This window comes from Aquarana catesbeiana, linkage group LG13 (assembly GCF_042186555.1).
Source record: "Aquarana catesbeiana isolate 2022-GZ linkage group LG13, ASM4218655v1, whole genome shotgun sequence".
NCBI classification, from domain to species: domain Eukaryota; kingdom Metazoa; phylum Chordata; class Amphibia; order Anura; family Ranidae; genus Aquarana; species Aquarana catesbeiana.
The window spans coordinates 192262175-192284184 of record NC_133336.1 but is presented as its reverse complement, the minus strand read 5'-3'; the positions used below and the strand labels follow the sequence as shown (position 1 = coordinate 192284184).

The 22010-nt window shown below is 44.8% G+C and overlaps 1 protein-coding gene across 1 annotated transcript in view; it reads left to right on the top strand.

Moving 5' to 3' along the window:
* Positions 1-17897, top strand: part of LOC141117805 (Fc receptor-like protein 5) — a 36710-nt gene extending 18813 nt beyond the window's left edge. Inside the window, exons 5-7 of the mRNA XM_073610835.1 lie at positions 7124-7399; positions 13791-14069; positions 17605-17897. Coding sequence (XP_073466936.1) covers positions 7124-7399; positions 13791-14069; positions 17605-17762 — 713 coding nt within the window. The 3' untranslated portion in view covers positions 17763-17897. The remainder of the gene's footprint in view (positions 1-7123; positions 7400-13790; positions 14070-17604) is intronic.
* Positions 17898-22010: the final 4113 nt, after the last annotated feature.

Below are 22010 nucleotides of genomic sequence, written 5' to 3'. Positions count from 1 at the left end.
AAGTGCTAATAATGTAGCAATCAAGTGTCCACATCCAAAGAAGTTCAGTTCATTGATAACAAAACGTAAAGTGCAGGTATATAGTGTCCATAAAAAACAGTGTTCATCATGCTCCTCCTTAATGGTGTTCACAATACAGCATGCTCCAGTGCTCTCCTGTGACCCCCCACTTGTGCTTGCGCTCACCTCTAAGCGTGTGACACGGTAATTAAACAGCGTCTAAACACGCATTGGAGCCACTCCTGGGCTCATATAGGGTATGCTGGTGGAACTCCAACCCTCTCAGATGACATCCAATGGTTTCACATAAAAGAAAGAACAAGCTCCATAGTGTGATGCAGTTCAGGATTTATTAAAAGTATATTAAAACTTCCCTCCAGAAGGGTACTCACAATATACAGGTGCGTGAGTGCACCAGTCTTTCCAGAGTGTGGTGTATAAAACAAACGCTCGTATGGCGTGCGGTGTGTTGTATCTCATCTGCTCCTATTGCTGACAGCTCCGTCCTACCCCTCCCCAATATTCCATTGGATGTCATCTGAGAGGGTTGGAGTTCACACCAGCATACCCTATATGAGCCCAGGAGTGGCTCCAATGCGTGTTTAGACACCGTTTAATTACCGTGTCACACGCTTAGAGGTGAGCGCAAGCACAAGTGGGGGGTCACAGGAGAGCACTGGAGCATGCTGGATTGTGAACACCATTAAGGAGGAGCATGATGAACACTGTTTTTTATGGACACTATATACCTGCACTTTACGTTTTGTTATCAATGAACTGAACTTCTTTGGATGTGGACACTTGATTGCTACATTATTAGCACTTGATTTTATACTTATAATCATATGCATATATTGTTTTCCTTTTTTGCATGCTGCACTTTATGGGATATTTTCACAAAAGGATTATATTTACTCTATGTAGTATTGGCACTTTTTTGATTTTAATATATTGAATTTCGGCAGCACAGTTCTATATTATATATGCACTTTATAGCAATTGGGATATATTTGTTGCAATTGTTGGATATAATTTTTAGCGCAGACACAATTTCTTATATAATTTTGGAATATGCACGGAATGAAACGTGGTCAGTGTTTGCAGCTTGTCTATATTTGATTTACCCCCCCCCCAGAGGCATTAATCCATTTGTGGCTCGCAAGACCTTCGCATAATTAGTCTGCATTTGTATTCAGACCCCTTAATTTATTTATTTATTTCAGGTACTTATATAGCGCCGTCAATTTACGCAGCGCTTTACATATACATTGTACATTCACATCAGTCCCTACCCTCAAGGAGCTTACAATCTAAGGTCCCTAACTCACATTCATACATACTAGGGACAATTTAGACAGGATCCAATTAACCTACCAGCATGTCTTTGGAGTGTGGGAGGAAACCGGAGTACCCGGAGGAAACCCACGCAGGCACAGGGAGAACATGCAAACTCCAGGCAGGTAGTGTCATGGTTGGTATTCGAACCAGCAACCCTTCTTACTGCTAGGCGAAAGTGCTATCCACTAACTAAATCTAGAGGAACCAATTGCCTTCAGAAGTCACCTAATTAGTAAATAGAGTCCACCTGTGTGTAATTTAATCTCAGTATAAATTCAGCTGTTCTATGAAGCCCTCAGAGGTTTGTAAGAGAACTTTTATGAGCAAACAGCATCATGAAGGCCAAGGAACACACCAGACAGGTCAGGGATAACATTGTGGAGAAGTTTAAAGCAGGGTTAGGTTATAAGAAAATATCCCACGTTTTGTGCATCTCACGGAGCTCTGTTCAATCCATCACCCGAAAATGGAAAGAGTATGGCACAACTGCAAACCTACCAAGACATGGCCATCCACCTAAACTGACAGGCCAGGCAAGGAGAGCATTCATCAGAGAAGAGCCAAGAGGCCCATGGTAACTCTGGAGGAGCTGCAGAGATCCACAGCTCAGGTGGGAGAATCTGTCCACAGGACAACTATTAGTCTACACTCCACAAATCCAGCCTTTATGGAAGAGTGGCAAGAAGAAAGACATTATTGAAAGAAAACCATAAGAAGTTCCGTTTGCAGTTTGCGAGAAGCCATGTGAGGGACACAGCAAACATGTGGAAGAAAGTGCTCTGGTCAGATGAGACCAAAATTGAACTTTTAGGCCTAAAATTAAAACGTGTGGGGGAAAACACTGCACATCACCCTAAACACACCATCCCCACCATGAAACATGGCGGTGGCAGCATCATGTTGTGGGGATGCTTTTCTTCAGCAGGGACAGGGAAGCTGGTCAGAGTTGATGGGAAGATGGATGGAGCCAAATACAGGGCAATCTTAGAAGAAAACCTGTTAGAGTCTACAAAAGTCTTGAGACTGGGGCGGAGGTTCACCTTCCAGCAGGACAATGACCCTGAACATACAGCCAGAGCTACAATGGAATGGTTTAGATCAAAGTATATTCATGTGTTAGAATGGCCCAGTCAAAGTCCAGACCTAAATCCAATTGAGAATCTGTGGCAAGACTTGAAAATTGCTGTTCACAGACGCTCTCCATCCAATCTGACAGAGCTTGAGATATTTTGCAAAGAAGAATGGGCAAAAATGTCCCTCCCTAGATGTGCAAAACTGGTAGAGACATCCCCAAAAAGACTTGCAGCTGTAATTGCAGTGAAAGGTGATTCTACAAAGTATTGACTCAGGGGGGCTGAATACAAATGCACGCCACACTAATTACAGATTTATTTGTAAAAAAAAAATTGAAAACCATTTATTATTTTCCTTCCACTTCACAATTATGTGCCATTTTGTGTTGGTCTATCACATAAAATCCCAATAAAATACATTTACATTTTTAGTTGTAACATGACAAAATTTGGAAAATTTCAAGGGGTATGAATACTTTTTCAAGGCACTGTAAGTGCCACACTTTCATGTTTTTTCTTTTATTTGCAAAGGTGCACCTGCATGTGTATATATTTTATTCATTTATTTATTCATTTAGTTTTAACTTCTGACTGACCAAAGTTAAAAGCTATCTTAGTTTTCAGGATGCTTTATAACACACAAAGATTTCATATGGAGAAAACGGTAACACAGTATGTCCCCATAGAACATAGTATGCTCTAAAAGAATACATGGCTAGCTCCACTTTTTTGATATGAGCACAGGTTGAGTAAAAAAAAAAAAAAAAAAACACTAAGTTAGTTTTAGTGCACACAAGCAAAATATATCACCCAGGGCTTTTTTTTTCTCAGAGAATAGGTGAAGGAAGTTCCCCTTTCTGAGTCACCCCATTTCTCCACCCCTACCCACCTCCGAGCATCATTCCTTGGTCCCACCCCCTACCTACCTCCCAGTACTGGCCTTTTTAGAGAATACAGAACCAAGTATCATTTTGTGGCGACCAGTAATTTGCATGGAATTTGGCAATGATAACAAGAAAAGTAGTAAAATAGATTCCCTGCAGCTAGTAACAATATATCCCCCTAACGATGGACAACCCACAACAATAGACTACCGGCAGCAACAACAGATTTCCCCACTGCCAACATCAATAGTTACATAGTTACATAGTTACATAGTAGGTGAGGTCGAAAAAAGACACAAGTCCATCAAGTCCAACCCATGTGTGTGATTATATGTCAGTATTACATTGTATATCCCTGTATCTTGCTGTCGTTCGGGTGCTTATCTATCAGTTTCTTAAAACTATTGTTGCCCCCCCCGCTGAGACCACCGCCTTTGGAAGGGAATTCCACATCCTTGCCCCTCTTACAGTAAAGAACCCTCTACGTATTTTAAGGTTAAACCTCTTTTCTTCTAATTTTAATGAGTGGCCACGTGTCTTATTAAACTCCCTTCCGCAAAAAAGTTTTATCCCTATTGTGGGGTCACCAGTACGGTATTTGTATATTGAAATCATATCCCCTCTCAAGAAATGGCGTCACTAGGGGGGGCAGAGGGGGCCCTGACCCCCCCCCCCCCCCAACAATATGCTGTGCCCCACCATGTGCCCCACCAATTAAAAAAAATATATATATTTTTTTTATTTACAAAAAGGCAATGTCTTTTTGTTTGCATTTGTAGCGGATGCGCCGCATCTTACTCGGGCTGCCACTGGAGTAACACAGTCTCTATTGAGAGGGAGAGCGTCCCCAGTCAGCTCCTGCGGGTGATTCCTCCCCCCTCCCTCTGCTGTCTGACACTGCATAATGTGAGCGCTCACACAACCACGGCCGCCCAATCTGCTCCTTCCCCTGCATCCTCATTGGCAGGGAGAAGAACGAGTTGCAGGAAAGACTCCACCAGAACTCTCAGTTACTAAAAAAACAGACTGATTTCTCCCGTCCTTAGGACAGGAGAACCAGCCTGTAAATTCCAAGAGATGCCAGACCAGCGCTGTCAATAGCAGGGGCAGGACAGCAAGAGGAGGCTGGGGAAGCCCACAGTGGCAGAACACCAGGGCCCGGTGGCAAGACAAGCTTTGCAACCCTGATAGTTCTCCCACTGCTTTGGACGCTTATATTTTCTTGGTATGCTGGTGGTGACATATATCGCTTGTTTTCTGCCACCCTGGGGGTCCCAATACAGTAGGAAGGGAGCTCACTGCAGAACATGTGAAAGGGCCGTTGTGGGATCGTAGTAAAGGGCCCCAATATATATATATATATATATATATATATATATATATATATATATATAAAATTGCATTTTATATTTGCCCCCCTACTTTTGTCCCTGTCCCCCCATGTGCCCCCCCTAAATATGAAAGCTGGAGACGCCACTGCTCTCAAGCGTCTCTTCTCCAGAGAGAATAAGTTTAGTGCTCACAACCTTTCCTTATAACTAATATCCTCCAGACCCTTTATTACCTTTGTTGCCCTTCTTTGTACTCGCTCCATTTCCAGTACATCCTTCCTGAGGACTGGTGCCCAGAACTGGACAGCATACTCCAGGTGCGGCCGGACCAGAGTCTTGTAGAGCGGGAGAATTATCGTTTTATCTCTGGAGTTAAAAATACTTTTTAATGCATGCCAGTATTTTTTTTGCTTAGTTAGCAGCAGCTTGCCATTGCTGAGCCTATCATCTACTACGACCCCCAGGTCCTTCTCCATCCTAGATTCCCCCAGAGGTTCTCCCCCCAGAGTATCAATTGCATTCATATTTTTGCCACCCAAATGCATTATTTTACATTTTTTTACATTAAACCTCATTTGCCATGTAGTTGCCCACCCCATTCATTTGTTCAGATCTTTTTGCAAGGTTTCCACATCCTGCGGAGAAGTTATTGCCCTGCTTAGCTTAGTAGCATCCGCAAATACAGAGATTGAACTGTTTACCCCATCCTCCAGGTCATTTATGAACAGGATTGGTCCCAGCACAGAACCCTGGGGGACCCCACTACCCACCCCTGACCTTTCAGAGTACTCCCCATTTATCACCACCCTCAATAGATCCCTCCCTCAACTGTAGTTCTCTCCAAGCAACAACAGTCCCCCCCCCAGCAATATAAGACCCACCCCCAGCAACAGTAGGTTCCCCATCAGAAACAATAGACCTCCTCAACAACAATAGACCCCACTGCAAAAAATAGATCCCCTCCAGCTAGAATAAATCCCCCAGCAGCCAGCATCAATAGACCATGAAGTACATCCCAGTACCCCTTGTCATTACATACAGTCTGTGCTTGAGGTGCGTCCACCCCCCGCGTTCCTGCTAAAAAAAAGTACCCTGAAATCACTCAATTTTACGGTATAATACAAACAATGAGGTTGTGCTGATTTAATAGATACCCAACATGTCAATTTTTAACATTGAGTGCAACCATGAAACTTTGGAACTTTAAAATTTTCCATAGGCAATGCTTTAAAAGCCCCTTTCCACTAAACTTTATTATCAAATGCATAGGGGACAAAAAGGCCCACTATGATATGTTTTTGTGAAAAAAATCTGTTTAAGTAGAAATTGGGGGACTATTGGACTCCTGATTTCTCACCTGCCCTCCAGGGGCAGACTGGGTTGAGAGGCAAATTAGTCTAGCGTCCACATAAAGCAGCCGCACTGCTTCCGGTATGCGGGCGGATGGCATTCTACAACTGTGGGGGGCGCCACTTCTAATTTTGTGTTTTCTGCTGCACCATTGGCATGGTTATCTTCATAGTCCTCTCCATGAAATTATCAGAAATTTGTGCTTAAAGTAGAACTATAGGCAACACTTTTTTTTTTTAATTTTGGATAGAATAAAATAAGGGAGGGTTATAACCCCTGTCAGTTTATTTTTTACTATCCCTGTCCCATTGCAGAGATTTCCCTTCACTTCCTGCCCCATAGCCAAACAGGAAGTGTCCCCACTCGAAAATTTCAGGGCAGGTCTTAAACAGCAAGGGGTGTGGCCTTGACAGGAAGGGGTGGGTCATATTTAAATTAGGGGGTGCACGAGTTTAGTCAGGCCTAGGGCAGCACCAAACCTAAATACACTACTGCCTACACCTAGTAAACCATTGTGCCCAGAGCAACCGCCTCTCCTACCCACCCCTTGTCCCGGCCCTGTGCAGCAGGGTGGGGCAATATGTCCCCAGGGTGTGTGGAAAAGCTCTGGTGATAGTATAGTTTCTCGATTGCTTTCATCTGACAGCTGACAGATAGCTTGATGCCATATGTCGGTGGCAACAATTAAGAACAAGCAGAAAAGGGCTCCACCGTCTAAGTGTAAACTCTTTATTAAAAATAATAATAAAGATGCAAGATTGGACTCACTGCATAATTAATAGGTCAGCATATCAATTAACTCAAGATTGTGCAGCGAACCTTATCTGCAGAGATCAGCAAGAAGGCGGCTGGTGAAGGCAGAGCTGCATCAGGAAGCTCCTGGAAAAGAAAAGATGATTGCTGTTAAGCTAGAGTGCAAGCTCCATTCGATGTGGCTAGGTGGCTTCCAGGATCGGTTCGGCTCTACTCGGCTGTCTTCGGCGATGATGTCACTAGGCTAGTGTGGTGGGCATGGCTACGCGTTTCGGGACTAAGAACATCCACTTGTCAAGCCATTCGTCAGTGACAGCAAAAGTGTTAAATGGCTTTATTAAAGACAACGTAGTTCATGTTTACTCATTAATTATTGATCATTTTTCCCTTTTAGAGTTGTTCACTGTCCCGGAAATTTCAGTGTCCCCATTTCCGGTATTAGAAGGGGATGCGTTGACTCTACATTGTAAAACAAGTTATGGTCTTTCTGGGCAGCTTACGGACCTGCGGTATGCTTTCTACAATGATGGAGAGACAATTAAACAATTCAGTGAATTAGACCGCTATTATGGTCAGACCGATCAGCTGGAGGATTTTAAGAATATTTCCTGTGAAGTAACAGGTGGCAGAGTGAGAAAAAGAAGCAAAGTACTTAGTATTGAAATAAACAGTAAGTATAAATGAAAGCCTCAAAAATGTGATATGCTGCAGTTTTCCAGCCCTTAGTAACACACTTCCTGTCCCAGGGTGACTACACTTACTTACTGTACATTACTGGATTCATGGTTGTCACACTAGGCTCCTCCCCCCAATTCAGACTACAAACATGTCTTCCTCTCAATTACAGTACATAGTGGGGATAGGGGACTCTATAGTTTATAGAAGAAAGATTGGAAGAAACATAACATTGTGTTTTCCAACACAGGAGGTGACAGGGATACTGCAATTCTGGCAGGATCAACAGGTATTTTCTGCAGTTGCTGACAGGGCTGGATCTAGGGAAGTGTTGGGGTGGGCCGTTCCCCCAAGTTTCAGTTGCAGACACCTGATGTAAGGGGGGACTCTGATGGGGACACCTGATGTAAAGGGGAACTTTGGTGGGGACTGTTAATGTAAGGGGCCACTCTGATGGGGGCACCAGACATAAGGGGGCATTCTGATGGGGGCACCAGATGTAAAGGGGCATTCTGATGGGGAGTTGATGCAATACAGGACTCTGATGGGAATACCAGATGTAAGGGGGATTCTGATGGGGGCACCTGATGTAAGGGAGCAGTCTGATGGGGACCCCTGACATAAGGGGGATTCTGATGGGGGCACCTGATGTAAGGGAGCAGTCTGATGGGGACCCCTGACATAAGGAGGATTCTGATGGGGGCACCTGATGTAAGGGGGCATTCTGATGGGGACAGTTGATGTATTGGAGACTCTGATGGGGATACCAGATGTAAGGGGGCACTCTGATGGGGACACCTGATGTAAAGGGCGATTCTGATGGGGACACCTGATGTAAGGGGGAACTCTGATGGAGACTCCTGAAGTAAGGGGACACTCTGATGGGGACACCTAGCATAAGGGTCACGCTGATTGGGACACCTGATGTAAAGGGACACTCTGATGGGGACACCTGATGTAAAGGGGCACTCTGATGGGGAGTTGATGTAATATGGGACTCTGATGGGAACACCTGATGTAAGGGGTCACTCTGATGGGGACACCTGGCTTAAAAAGGCACTCTAAAGAGGACACCTGATGTAAGGGGGCATTCTGATGGGGACACCTGATGTAAGGGGGCACTCTGATGGGGACACCTGATGTAAGGGGGCACTCTGATGGGGACACCTGATGTAAGGGGGCACTCTGATGGGGACACCTGATGTAAGGGGGCACTCTGATGGGGACAGTTAATGTAAGGGGGCACTCAGATGGGGACCCTAAAGTAAGAGGGACTCTGATGGGGACACCTGACATAAGAGGACACCTGATGTAAGGGGGCACTCTGATGGGGACAGTTAATGTAAGGGGGCACTCAGATGGGGACACCTGATGTAAGGAGGCACTCTGATGGGGACACCTGGTGTAAAAAGGCACTCTAAAGAGGACGCCTGATGTAAGGGGGGCACTCTGATGGGGACAGTTAATGTAAGGGGGCACTCAGATGGGGACACCTGATGTAAGGGGGCACTCTGATGGGGACACCTGGCATAAAAAAACACTCTAAAAAGGACAGCTGATGTAAGGGGGCATTCTGATGGGGACAGTTAATGTAAGGGGGCACTCTGATGGGGACACCTGATGTAAGGGGGCACTCTGATGGGGACAGTTAATGTAAGGGGGCATTTAGATGGGGACCCTAAAGTAAGGGGGACTCTGATGGGGACACCTGATGTAAGGGGGCACTCAGATGGGGACCCTAAAATAAGAGGGACTCTGATGGGGACACCTGAAGTAAGAGGACACCTGATGTAACGGGGCACTCTGATGGGGACAGTTAATGTAAGGGGGCACTCTGATGGGGACAGTTAATGTAAGGGGGCACTCAGATGGGGACACCTGATGTAAGGGGGCACTCTGATGGGGACACCTGATGTAAGGGGGCACTCTGATGGGGACACCTAATGTAAGGGGGGACTCTGGTGGAGACAGTTAATGTAAGAGGACACTCGGATGGGGACCCTAAAGTAAGGGGACTCTGATGGAGACCCTGATGTAAGGGGCACTCTTCTGAGTACTCATGATGTCAAGAGGGACTCTGATAAGGACCCTTTATGTAAGGGGGGACTCTGATAGAAACATATGATATAAGGGGGCACAGTTTCTGTTAAATCACACAGTGTTGACATTGTGCCTCCTGACCTTTTTTAATGCACCCCCAGATCACATAGGTTAGATCCAGCCCTGCTTGTCGAAAATGTTCTTAGGCTAAAAAATGAAAATCACCACATCTAAGAACCAGTAAACTGCAGTACATTACATATTTGTTCTTGAGTTTGGAGATACTTTAAATTGACAACAAAAAAAAACAATTATATCTAAGTATTTATTCTTAACCACTTCAATACTGGGCACTTTCACCCTCTTTCTTCCCAGGACAGTTTTCAGCTTTCAGCGCTGTCGCACTTTGAATGACAACTGCGTAGTCATGCAACACTGTACCCAAATGAAATGATTATCATTTTTTTCACACAAAACTATTTTTTGCTAAATAAATAGAAAAAAAATATTTAGATAGGTACAATATCTATATCAGTGATTGTTAACTTGTGATCTGCCCCACTTTTTTCTGCAAATTCGGGTGTTCAGCGAACCGACGAACAGGCAAATGTTTTGCCTAAACTCATGCTCGGATCGAACTGTTCGCCCATCCCTAGGAACCAGTGACACTAAGACAGTGATCAGTGCTAAAAATATACACTGTCACTGTACTGATGTCACTGGCTGGAAAGGGGTTAACATGCAGGGCGATCACAGGGTTAAATGTGTGCCTAACCAGTGTTTATGTGTGTACTGTGAGGTGCTTTTACTAAGGGATGTGCCGATTTTTATCCCCTGCTTCGCAGGGAAACAAAGCCCGGTATATCCCCGCTGACAGGACACAGATCTGTATTGTTTGCATTGACAGAGCTGTGTTCTGTCTTCCTCCTCGCTGCTCAGCGGATGCCGGCGGTCATCCATATATATATATTACTATTAACATATACTATATTACCAAAAGTATTGGGACGCATGCCTGTAAATGCACAAGAACTTAGTCTTAGTCCGTAGGGTTCAATATTGAGTTGGCCCACCCTTTGCAGCTATAACAGCTTCAACTCTTCTGGGGAGGCTGTCTACAAGGTTTAGGAGTGTGTCTATGGGAATGTTTGACCATTCTTACAAAAGCGCATTTGTGAAGTCAGGCTTGGCTCGCAGTTTCCACTCTAATTCATCCCAAAGGTGTTTTATCGGGTTGAGGTCAGGACTCTGTGCAGGTCAGTCAATTTCCTCCACCCCAAACTCCCTCATCCATGTCTTTATGGACCTTACTTTGTGCACTGGTCCAAATCATTTGGTGGAGGGGGGGATTATGGTGTGGGGTTGTTTTTCAGGGGTTGGGCTTGACCCCTTAGTTCCAGTGAAGGGAACTCTTAAGGTGTCAGCATACCAAGACATTTTGGACAATTTCATGCTCCCAACTTTGTGGGAACAGTTTGGGGATGGCCCCTTCCTGTTCCAATGTGACTGAGCACCAGTGCACAAAGCAAGGTCCATAAAGACATGGATGAGTGAGTTTGGGGTGGAGGAACTTGACTGGCCTTCGCAGAGTCCCGACCACAACCCGATAGAACACCTTTGGGATGAATTTGAGCGGAGACTGCGAGCCAGGCCTTCGGCAATTCGGAACGAAACAAACCGCACAAGTCTACAGAAGAGTGACTGGTCTCCGATGTGTCACATTTCCACCTTCTGTCCTATGGTTTTGTTCAGGGACACATTTGTTTTCACTATAGGAGTGAAAGACTTGTGATAAGATAGGAGGAATGAAGAACAATCATGGCTCAAGAAATACGTAAAGAGCAAATGAATGTCACCAGGTCAGGGGCGGCTCCAGACATTTTTTTTGGGTGGTGCTGTGTGGGTGCTGAAAGTATAAGTGGTGGTGCTAATGCGGCACGCGTCGCCCTCTTGTGGGCATGGTCAAAAGTGGGTGTGGCCAAAAGTGGGTGTTTTTTCATTGTCTCTCCCATTGTATAGATAAAAGAGGACCTTAAGGCACACATAATTGATTGTGGGAGTAAAACAAGCCCAAATGGAACCAGCGATGATAAACCGCAACATGTATAAAGGCCAGCAATGACAACCCCTAGTACATGTTAGGGCCAGCCAGAACACCCAGCACAGCACAAAAGTGAGCAGTACACAGCATACAGTGCAGAGCAGGAGTGACCCCTTAGAGTTCCCAGATTAGGAGTGAGCCCTTAGAGTGCAAAGAGAAAGAGAGTGCCCCCTTTTAGAGGCCCAGAGCAGGAGACTGCCCCCTTTAGAGGGCCCACAGCACAACGGTGACCCCATACACAGTGCCCAAAGCAGGAGGGTGACCCCATACCCAGTGCCCACAGCAGGAGAGTGACCCCATACACAGTGCCCACAGCACGACGGAGACCCCATACACAGTGCCCACAGCAGGAGAGTGACCCCATACACAGTGCCCACAGCAGGAGAGTGACCCCATACACAGTGCCCACAGCACGACGGAGACCCCATACACAGTGCCCACAGCAGGAGAGTGACCCCATACACAGTGCCCACAGCAGGAGGGTGACCCCATACACAGTGCCCACAGCAGGAGGGTGACCCCATACACAGTGCCCACAGCAGGAGGGTGACCCCATACACAGTGCCCACAGCAAGACGGTGACCCCATACACAGTGCCCACAGCACAACGGTGATCCCATACACAGTGCCCACAGCAGGAGGGTGACCCCATACACAGTGCCCACAACAAAACAGTGACCCCATACACAGTGCCCATAGCAGGATGCTGACTCCATACACAGTGCCCACAGCAGGAGGGTGACCCCGTACAAAGTGTCCACAACACGACAGTTACCACATACACAGTGCCCACAGCAGGAGAGTGACCCCATACACAGTGCCCACAGCAGGAGGGTGACCCCATACACAGTGCCTACAGCAGGAGGGTGACCCCATACACAGTGCCCACAGCAGGAGGGTGACCCCATACACAGTGCCCACAGCAGGATAGTGACCCCATACACAGTGCCCACATCAGGAGGGTGACCCCATACACAGTGCCCACAGCAGGAGAGTGACCCTATACACAGTGCCCACAGCAGGAGAGTGACCCCATACACAGTGCCCACATCAGGAGGGTGACCCCATACACAGTGCCCACAGCAGGAGAGTGACCCTATACACAGTGCCCACAGCAGGAGAGTGACCCCATACACAGTGCCCACAGCAGGAGGGTGACCCCATACACAGTGCCCACAGCAGGAGAGTGACCCCATAGTCCAATGGTGCACTGTTATGGGGACACCTGATCATCATTTGGGCACTGTAAGTAGCAGGCACAGGCACTCCTGATCTGCGTGGCATTCTAATGATTGCAGTACATGTCTCCAAGCCCAATGAGAGGGCTGATATCAGAGGATTTCCCTCAGAGTGTCCACTGCTCAGTCCAGATCAGGCCCCTCAATCAGTGTAATGCAGCACTGCTATAGATCAGAGGACTGGAAAGCCCCCCTCCCTTCCAGGCTCAGCAGCTACATTAAAAACAGAAGGATGCCTGCAGCAGTGATCAGCCTCGCTCCTCCTAGGCCTTCCCCCTCGGAGCACACCATGTGACACACACACCATGTGACACACACACACCATGTGACACACACCCCTCTTGTCCTCTGACACTGACAGGCTCAGTAAGCCCTGCGGACTGCAATGCACTGAGTGCAGCAGCTCCGTTCTCCTCCCTCACTCCTCCCCCCACCATATATGTAAACACAGCTTCTCTCCTCCTCTCTCCTTAGAATACCGGCTTCCTCCAGGTTCCTGGGGCACTGCACAGGGCTGGGCTCTCTCTGCTGCTTCCATCCAAATTCTTCTTTTGGCGGCAAAAGCAGGAGACCAGCACTGTATCAATCCGCCACTGATGCAGGCTCCTCACCACCCAACCCCTGCCGGGTCTAACTGATTATTAGCAGCTTATTCGGCTGTATCCCTCCACTTTACAAAAGAGTCCCTAGCTTCTTGCAGACAGGATTCACAGCAAGTACCAAATAATTTGTATAAAATCCTGTGACTGTACTGTAATACCTCTGTGGAAATTTTGGGGGTGCTATGAGGGTGCTTGAAGATTTTTTGGGGGAGCTTCAGCACACCCAAGCACCCACCTGGCACCGCCACTGGAACCAGGCACATAGCCAAATGAACATATCATCAAAAAATGAGGTTTGAACCATAATAATACATATTCATCATGTATTTGTGACTATGCAAAATACGTTATTTCAGGACATATGGAACCAGCAATGTATCTTACATCTGTTGTTCTCTCTATCAGAGGTCTTCACTGAACCAATAATAAAACCAGAACTGCCTCTAATGATAGAAGGAGACGAGATGACATTGACTTGTAACACAAGATTTATCCCAGGCACACAACAAGACCTGCAATTTGCTTTCTTCAAGGATGTCCGGAATGTTCAGAATCTCAGTTTATCCAAACAATACATAGTCAGCCATGCGGAGGTGAAGGATTCTGGCAATTATTTCTGTGAGGTGGAAATGTCAACCAGAAATTTAACAAAGAGGAGCAAAAAATTATACGTCCCGATACGAGGTGGGTAGAAGTGGTGCAGGTTGTGGTAACAGAGGACTTAGCTTTAGATTATGCTGGCTTTCCGTGACTTTCAAAATATACCAACTTAGTCTAATATGGTAACAAGTACATTTTTGGTAATATCAAGTAAAGAAGTCCATGTGCTGCACATTAATGGCAGACCCGTGTGTGGAAAGGTGAAGGGCAGCCTCAGCCTGGACTCCGACCAGTTGGTTACTATGCACAGCTGCTACAGATTTTGTCTGCACCAGTTTTAGTAAATACCCTCCCCCCCCCCCAAGAAAAAAAATACTGCCAAGCTAACTCAATAGATTTCAAAATGCTCTTGGAAATGTGGGAAATCCTGTACTGCAAATAGTTGTTTGGGGACATGCAAATAATTAGCTTATCATTTCCAGGTTGGAAATCCAGTAAATTTTGTGTTTGAACCACCTTTCTCAGCCCATGAAAAAGTTGGATAAGGCTACCCAAATCTGCCTTAAGAGGGGAAATACATTTCTGATGTAGATAACATGACCCAGATCTATGACACAAGACCTAGTCCACCCATATTGGCTGCATTTTTTTATATTTATTCAATAAAATGTTTATTTTTTATATTATTCAGTATGTGTTCACAGTCATTCAATAAGCCCCTACTTTTTTCTTTCGCCCTCTGTTTGGGAATTATTTTTATTCATACTAGCTAACCAGAGCTATGGTTTGCCTACTACCAGTTATATACACTATATTGCCAAAAGTATTGGGACGCCTGCCTTTACACGAACATGAACTTTAATGGCATCCCAGTCTTATGCCCTGTACACACGGTCGGACATTGATCGGACATTCCGACAACAAAATCCTAGGATTTTTTCCGACATATGTTGGCTCAAACTTGTCTTGCATACACACGGTCACACAAAGTTGTCAGAAAATCCGATCATTCTGAACGCGGTGACGTAAAACGCGTATGTCGGGACTATAAATGGGGCAGTAGCCAATAGCTTTCATCTCTTTATTTATTCTGAGCATGCGTGGCACTTTGTGCTTCGGATTTGTGTACACACGATCGGAAATTCCGACAACGGATTTTGTTGTCGGAAAATGTTATATCCTGCTCTCAAACTTTGTGTGTCGGAAAATCCGATGGAAAATGTGTGATGGAGCCTACACACGGTCGGAATTTCCGACAACATGCTCCGATCGCACATTTTCCGTCGGAAAATCCGACCGTGTGTACGGGGCATTAGTCTGTAGGGTTCAATATTGAGTTGGCCCACCCTTTGCAGCTATAACAGCTTCAACTTTTCTGGGAAGGATGTCCACAAGGTTTAGGAGTGTGTTTATAGGAATGTTTGACCATTCTTCCAGAAGCTCATTTGTGAGGTCAGGCATTGATGTGGACGAGAAGACCTGGTTCGCAGTCTCCAGTATAATTCATCCCAAAGCTGTTCTATCAGTGTTGAGGTCAGGACTCTCTTCAGGCCAGTCAAGTTCCTCCACCCCAAACTATTCCCACAATGTTGGGAACATGAAATTGTCCAAAATATCTTGGTATGCTGACGCCTCAAGAGTTCCCTTCACAGGAACTAAGGGGCCAAGCCCAACCCCTGAAAAACAACCCCACACCATAATCCCCCCACCACCAAATAATTTGGAAGGGTGGCCCAATACTTTTGGCAATATAGTGTGAATGAGCAGGTTTGGGGTGGAGGAACTTGCCTGGCCTGCACAGAGTCCTGACCTCAACACAATAAAACACCTTTGGGATGAATTAGGACCAGAGACTGCGAGCCAAGTCTTCTCATCAAACATTAGTGCCTGACCTCACAAATTTACTTCTGGAACAAAGGTCAAACATTCCCATAGACACACTACTAAACCATGCAGACAACCTTCCCAGAAGAGTTGAAGCTGTTATAGCTGCAAAGGGTGGGCCAACTCAATATTGAACCCTACGGACTAAGACTGGAATGCCATTAAAATTCATTTGCGTGTAAAGGCAGGTGTCCCAATACTCTTGGCAATATAGTGTAGTTACATAGTTTGGTTAAAAAACAAAAAACATAGGTCCATCCAGTTCAACCAATTGAAAAAAAAAAGAATAAAATAAATAGAAAACCTTTGTCTACAGTACTCTATACCCAGAGTTGATCTAGAACAGTGGTTCTCAACCTTCCTAATGCCGTGACCCCTTGATAAAATTTCCCTAGTTGTGGGGACCCCTAAAAGTAAAATTATTTTCGTAGCGTGGGTTGTCAGCACCCAAGGCAAGACAAGTCATTTGCGCCCCTAACCCATGGACATTTAGCGCTCCCTGGTTCCTTTCCACTCGTACAGTATTAAAAACGCCTATGGTACAGTACATTTTAGGATGTACCACTCTCTTTGTTCTCCTTTCTTTCCCTTTTATCTTCTCTCTATCCTAATTTCTTTTTTTTCCCCATCCCTCTCTCTAGCCGTCTTTCTTGTTCTCTTATTCTTTCTCTCCCTTTTCCCCTGTCCCTCCCTTCTCTTTTCCTCTCCCTTCCATGTATTCTCTATTTTTATTCCTTCTCTTACTCCTTGGTAGGGGGATGGGGGGAATGGGATGAGTGGCAATGTTGGTGGGGAGTTGGGATGAGTGGCAGTGCTGGGGGGAGTTCTGATCAGCCATCTTAGGTGCTCTTAATCAAGGTCATCTGCTGATCTGAGAACTGTAGTGGGGACTTTTAATGGCAACTTTAATCCCAGGTAGTGTTACTCACTGTCTCAGACTTTGTGGTGTCTCGTAGCGGTGACACCTATGCAGCAATCAGGAAATAGGGTCTCCTCCAGCCCCTCCAACTTTACATTCCACACCAGTCAGCTGACCTTTAGTCTCTGCTCAACAGCCATGCCATGAACTGAATGGGCGGCTGCGAAGAGGCTGAGTGGGCTCCAAGCCACAGGCTCCCAGGATACAAAGAGGCTGGGAGAGCGGTGCGGGCTTCAGGAACAGCCCAGGATTCGGTGACCCCTGGCAAATCATCATTCAACCCCCAGGTTGAGAACCACTGATCTAGAAGAAGGCAAAACACCTAACAAAGTATGGTTCAACTTTATCCAGTGGGGGTGGAAATAAATTCCCAATCTCTGGTTTTATTTCTTATAATTATTCCAAAAATGTTGCAATGATTGGTTGCGTTTTCTGCCAAGATCTGGGTTGACCAGACCAGTAAAATCAGTAAAATGGTTCTAGGGTCTCAATTATATGGTACAGCAGGGTCTTCGTTTTGCATAGTAGAATGGTATACACAGACACAGGACATCACATGATGTAACAGAGCAGTATATAGTGACACAAGAAATTTCATGAATTAACAGAGCTGTTCGAGCAGCTTAGAACAGTGAGGGCCCATTTACACCTAACCAATTAGATGCGTGGCTTAATGGGCTTAATAAACTGCATTACAGGTGCATTGCTTTAGTGCATTGAGGAGCCATTGAAAACCCTTGGGTGTGAATGGGCCCTTAGAAACAGCATGTTATATATGTTTTTTTTCACAACTTAATATATGTTATCTATTTTCAGGTCAAAATTCAGAACAAAAGAATTTAGCCCCTGAGCTGATCATGATACGGCATGTACTATCAGGATATATACTGATATTTACTATCCTTTTTATCTTTTATCACATAAAGTTCATAAAATCACTTGAAGTTGTGAATGAATATTCAACTGCTCTATAACTGATAAATCATGGTGGATTATTACACACCGGATGATCTCATTGTATTACCACAGCTGAGTATATAGTGATGGCATAATCTTATATTGCTAGTTCTTTAATTGCATTCTCTAATGCTGTTGCCTTGCCATGTTTCCTGCAATACATTTTACATTTATGGTCTAAATTAAAAATAAATGAAAAAATAAATGTAATTAAGAATCCTCCATTTTTTCAGCATATATTCACCAAAAAATGCTAAACCTACTTTCAAAAACTGCTGTATGTATTTAATAGACCCTCTCCTTTAAATTAAATTCATATAATTTCTTGCTGATCAGTTGAAATTGCAGAGGCACAATCCCCACAATTACTTCTGAAGTGAGTATGGAGACAGACAGTATGGATTATGGCAGTTACTTCTCCAAGATCTTAGAGTTGTGTCCATTCAAGTCAAATTTCAAGTCCATTCAGCCAAGAAAGCCTTGTTGAACCATCACACTCGTGGGACCATGGATATTAATATGGAGTTGGCCCTATTTTGTCTTTCCACAAAGATTTTGTGCCCATTTATCCAAAAGAACATTTGTGAGGTCCAGTACTGATGTTGGGTGAGAAGACCTGGCTCTCAGTCAGTGTTCCATTTTATCTCAAAGATGTTCAGTAGGGTTGAGGTCAGGGCTCTGTGTAGGACTCTTAAGTTCCTCCACACCAAACTAGTCAATCCATGTCTAAATGCATCAGGCCACCATTATGAGGTTGGGTACTGATGTTGGGTGAGAAGACCTGACATGCAACCAGGGCTCTGTGCTGACCACCTGAGTTACTCCACTCTAAACTTATGGGACCATTTTTTTAATGGAGCTGGCTTTGTGTACCTGGGCACATTTGAGCTAAAACAGAAAAGGAATCTTCACCAAACTGTTAAGACAAGGTTGAAAGTGCACAATTGTCCAAAATATCTTTGTATGCTATAGTGTTAACAGTGCCTTTCAGTAGAAACACATAAACCTAATCATTTGGAGGGATATCTGAGGTCTATCATATCTAATGTAGTCACTATTAGAGATGAGCCGAACACCCCCCGGTTCGGTTCTGTTAAGTAGAGCCTTGAAATAAAAGACATCAACGCCAGAAGATCTGCATTCGTCTCATGTATGTTTACTTCAGAATATACACTGTACATACAGCGGATCACATCTTTCAGGAGAATGTGATACAGGTTACAGGGCAGTACAGCTTTTATAGAGAATGATTATACAGTAGTCTATGGCGGGCACAAGCCCAAAGTTACACATCACAAAGTACGCATTTTACTAAGTATTTCAACATAACTTTTGGTCATCTTGACCTTTCTGATTTATAGGTGACAGTTAGTTTGACAAAAAGGGATTTAATTTGACTTTTAAACAGGGACTTTCCATATCAACATCTTTCCATATCAACATCTTTTCCGAGAACTGTCATGTCATTGGCAGAACATTTAATGTCAACTGGAGGCCAACTAAGACAGCCACATGTGTTGCAATACCAAAAGAATTCAGAAACATTTTACTCAAAATTATAAGAAATACAGTTTCATTTTAAAAGAGGAACTCTAGATACATAACAAGATATGGCCCATATATTTCATATCTTCACAGTTCGCATCCAGAACATGCAAACGGACCGAAAGTTTGTGCAAACTTTCAAACACTGTTAAAGTCTATGGGACTCGAACGTAAGAATTCAAAAGTGCGAATTTTAAAGGCTAATATGCAAGTTATTGTCCTAAAAAGGGTTTGGGGACCCGGGTCTTGCCCCAGGGGACATGTATCAATGCAAAAAAAAATTAAAAACGTCAGTTTTTTCGGAAGCAGTGATTTTAATGATGCTTAAAGTGAAAAAATAAAAGTGAAATATTCCTTTAAATATAGTACCTGGGGGGTGTCTATAGTATGCCTGTAAAGTGGCGCGTGTTTCCTGTGTTTAGAACTGTCCCTGAACAAAATGACATTTCTAAAGGAATAAAAGTCATTTAAAACTTCTTGCGGCTTTAATGTAATGTCGGGTCCCGGCAATATGGATGAAAATTATTGAGAAAAACAGCATGGGTAACCCCCCAGCCCATTACCAGGCCTTTTGGGTCTTGTATGGATAATAAGGGGAACCCCGTACCCAAATTAAAAAAAGAAAAGGCGTGGGGCCCCCAGGCCCTACATACTCTGAACAGCAGTATACAGGCGGTCCCAAGAAGGACAGGGACTGTAGGTTTGTTCTTAAGTTGAATCTGTTTGTAATTTGGAACAGGTACATTTTGTAAGTGTAACTCCAGCCAAAAAATCTATTTTTAAGCTTTTTGGAAAACATAGGGAAGGGTTATCACCCCTGTAACATTTGTTTTGCTGTCTGTGCCCCTATTCAGAAGATTTCACCTCACTTTCTGTCCCAATGACAATTGGATTTTGAAAATTTGTGTTTTTTAGGGAAACAAGGATTGGTGATAAAGCATCAGTGGAGGAGACACCTTTTTTCCCATAACTCTTACAGGAGAGAATTTCTTATCCTAGGGGTAGATTTCCTCTCCCTTCCTGTTGTCTCCCTCCATTTGTAAGTAGGAGTTGTTTGTAAGTCGGTTGTTTGAAAGTAGGGGCCTGCCCTATATACTCTGCAGAAATTTGGGCCTTAGGTGTTGGTGGTACCAGAACACTGTAAGCCCTCACAGTTACTCTTGGTGGGAGCAGGAACGGGCCCTGCTGAGAAATATTAGATCAAAAATTGTAATTACACACCCCTGTTGAACAGGGGCAGAAAAATTGGGCTTTAGGCACTGGTGCTGGTGCCACAACACTGCAAACCCTCACAGATAATCTAGTTGAGCGCAGGAACAAGCCCTGCTGCAAAATATTACAGCAAAAATTGTAATTACATGCCCCTGTTGAACAGGGGCAGAAAAATTGGGCTTTAGGCACTGGTGCTGGTGCCACAACACTGCAAACCCTCACAGATACTTTAGTTGAGCGCAGGAACTAGCCCTGCTGCAAAATATTACAGCAAAAATTGTAAATACACGCCCCTGTTAAACAGGGGCAGAAAAATTGGGCTTTAGGCACTGGTGCTAGTGCCACAACACTACAACCCCTCACAGATACTCTAGTTGAGCGCAGGAACAAGCCCTGCTGCAAAATATTACAGCAAAAATTGTAATTACACGCCCCTTTTGTAACAGGGGCAGAACAATTGGGCTTTAGGCACTGGTGCTGGTGCCACAACACTGCAACCCCTAACAGATACTCTAGTTGAGCGTAGGAACAAGCCCTGCTGCAAAATATTACAGCAAAAATTGTAATTACACTCCCCTTTTGTAACAGGGGCAGAAAAATTGGGCTTTAGGCACTGGTGCTGGTGCCACAACACTGCAACCCCTCACAGATACTCTAGTTGAGCACAGGTACAAGCCCTGCTGCAAAATATTACAGCAAAAATTGTAATCACACGCCCCTGTTAAACAGGGGCAGAAAAATTGGGTCTTAGCCACTGGTGGTGGTGCCCAGAACTAAAAATGTTCTTACAAGCTATCAACATGATCATTGAGGAGGAATAGGATAGTCACTCAGCATCAGCATAGGCAGTCTTCAAGGGATCTCACATTAATAAAAAAAGTAATCGGTTTCATCAGCATCAGGTGCTTGGTAGCTGGTGATCCATGACTGATTCATTTTTATGAAGGTGAGCCGATCAACCGAGTCGGTGGACAGGTGCACTCTGTGATCGGTTACAAAGCCTCCAGCAGCACTGAATGTATGTTCTGAAAGAACGCTGGATGCAGGACAGGCCAGTATCTCAATTGCATACTGTGCAAGCTCTGGCCAGTGATCCATCCTCAAGACCCAGTAACCCAGAGGATTTTCGGTTGGAAAGGTCTCCAAGTCTGATCTTGCCCCTAGGTATTCCTGCGCCATGTAAAACAGACGCTGGCGATGGTTGCTGGAACTGATCAGACCTTGGGGCTGTGGACTAAAAAATTGTCTGAATGCATCTGTCAGACGGCCACCTTCTCCACCGCTCCTTCTGTGACTGACCGAAGCCTCAGCAATACGTTGTCCAGGACCAGGAATTTGTAACCTCCCAGGCTCTGGAAATGCATTGCACAAACCTTTCTGCAAGGCCTCCAGAAGATATTTCATCCTCTGCTCCCTCTGTGACAGCTGGAAAAGTTCCGCAACCTTACCCTTGTAACGTGGATCAAGGAGGGTTGCCAGCCAGTAATGATCCCTCTCCTTGATACCAC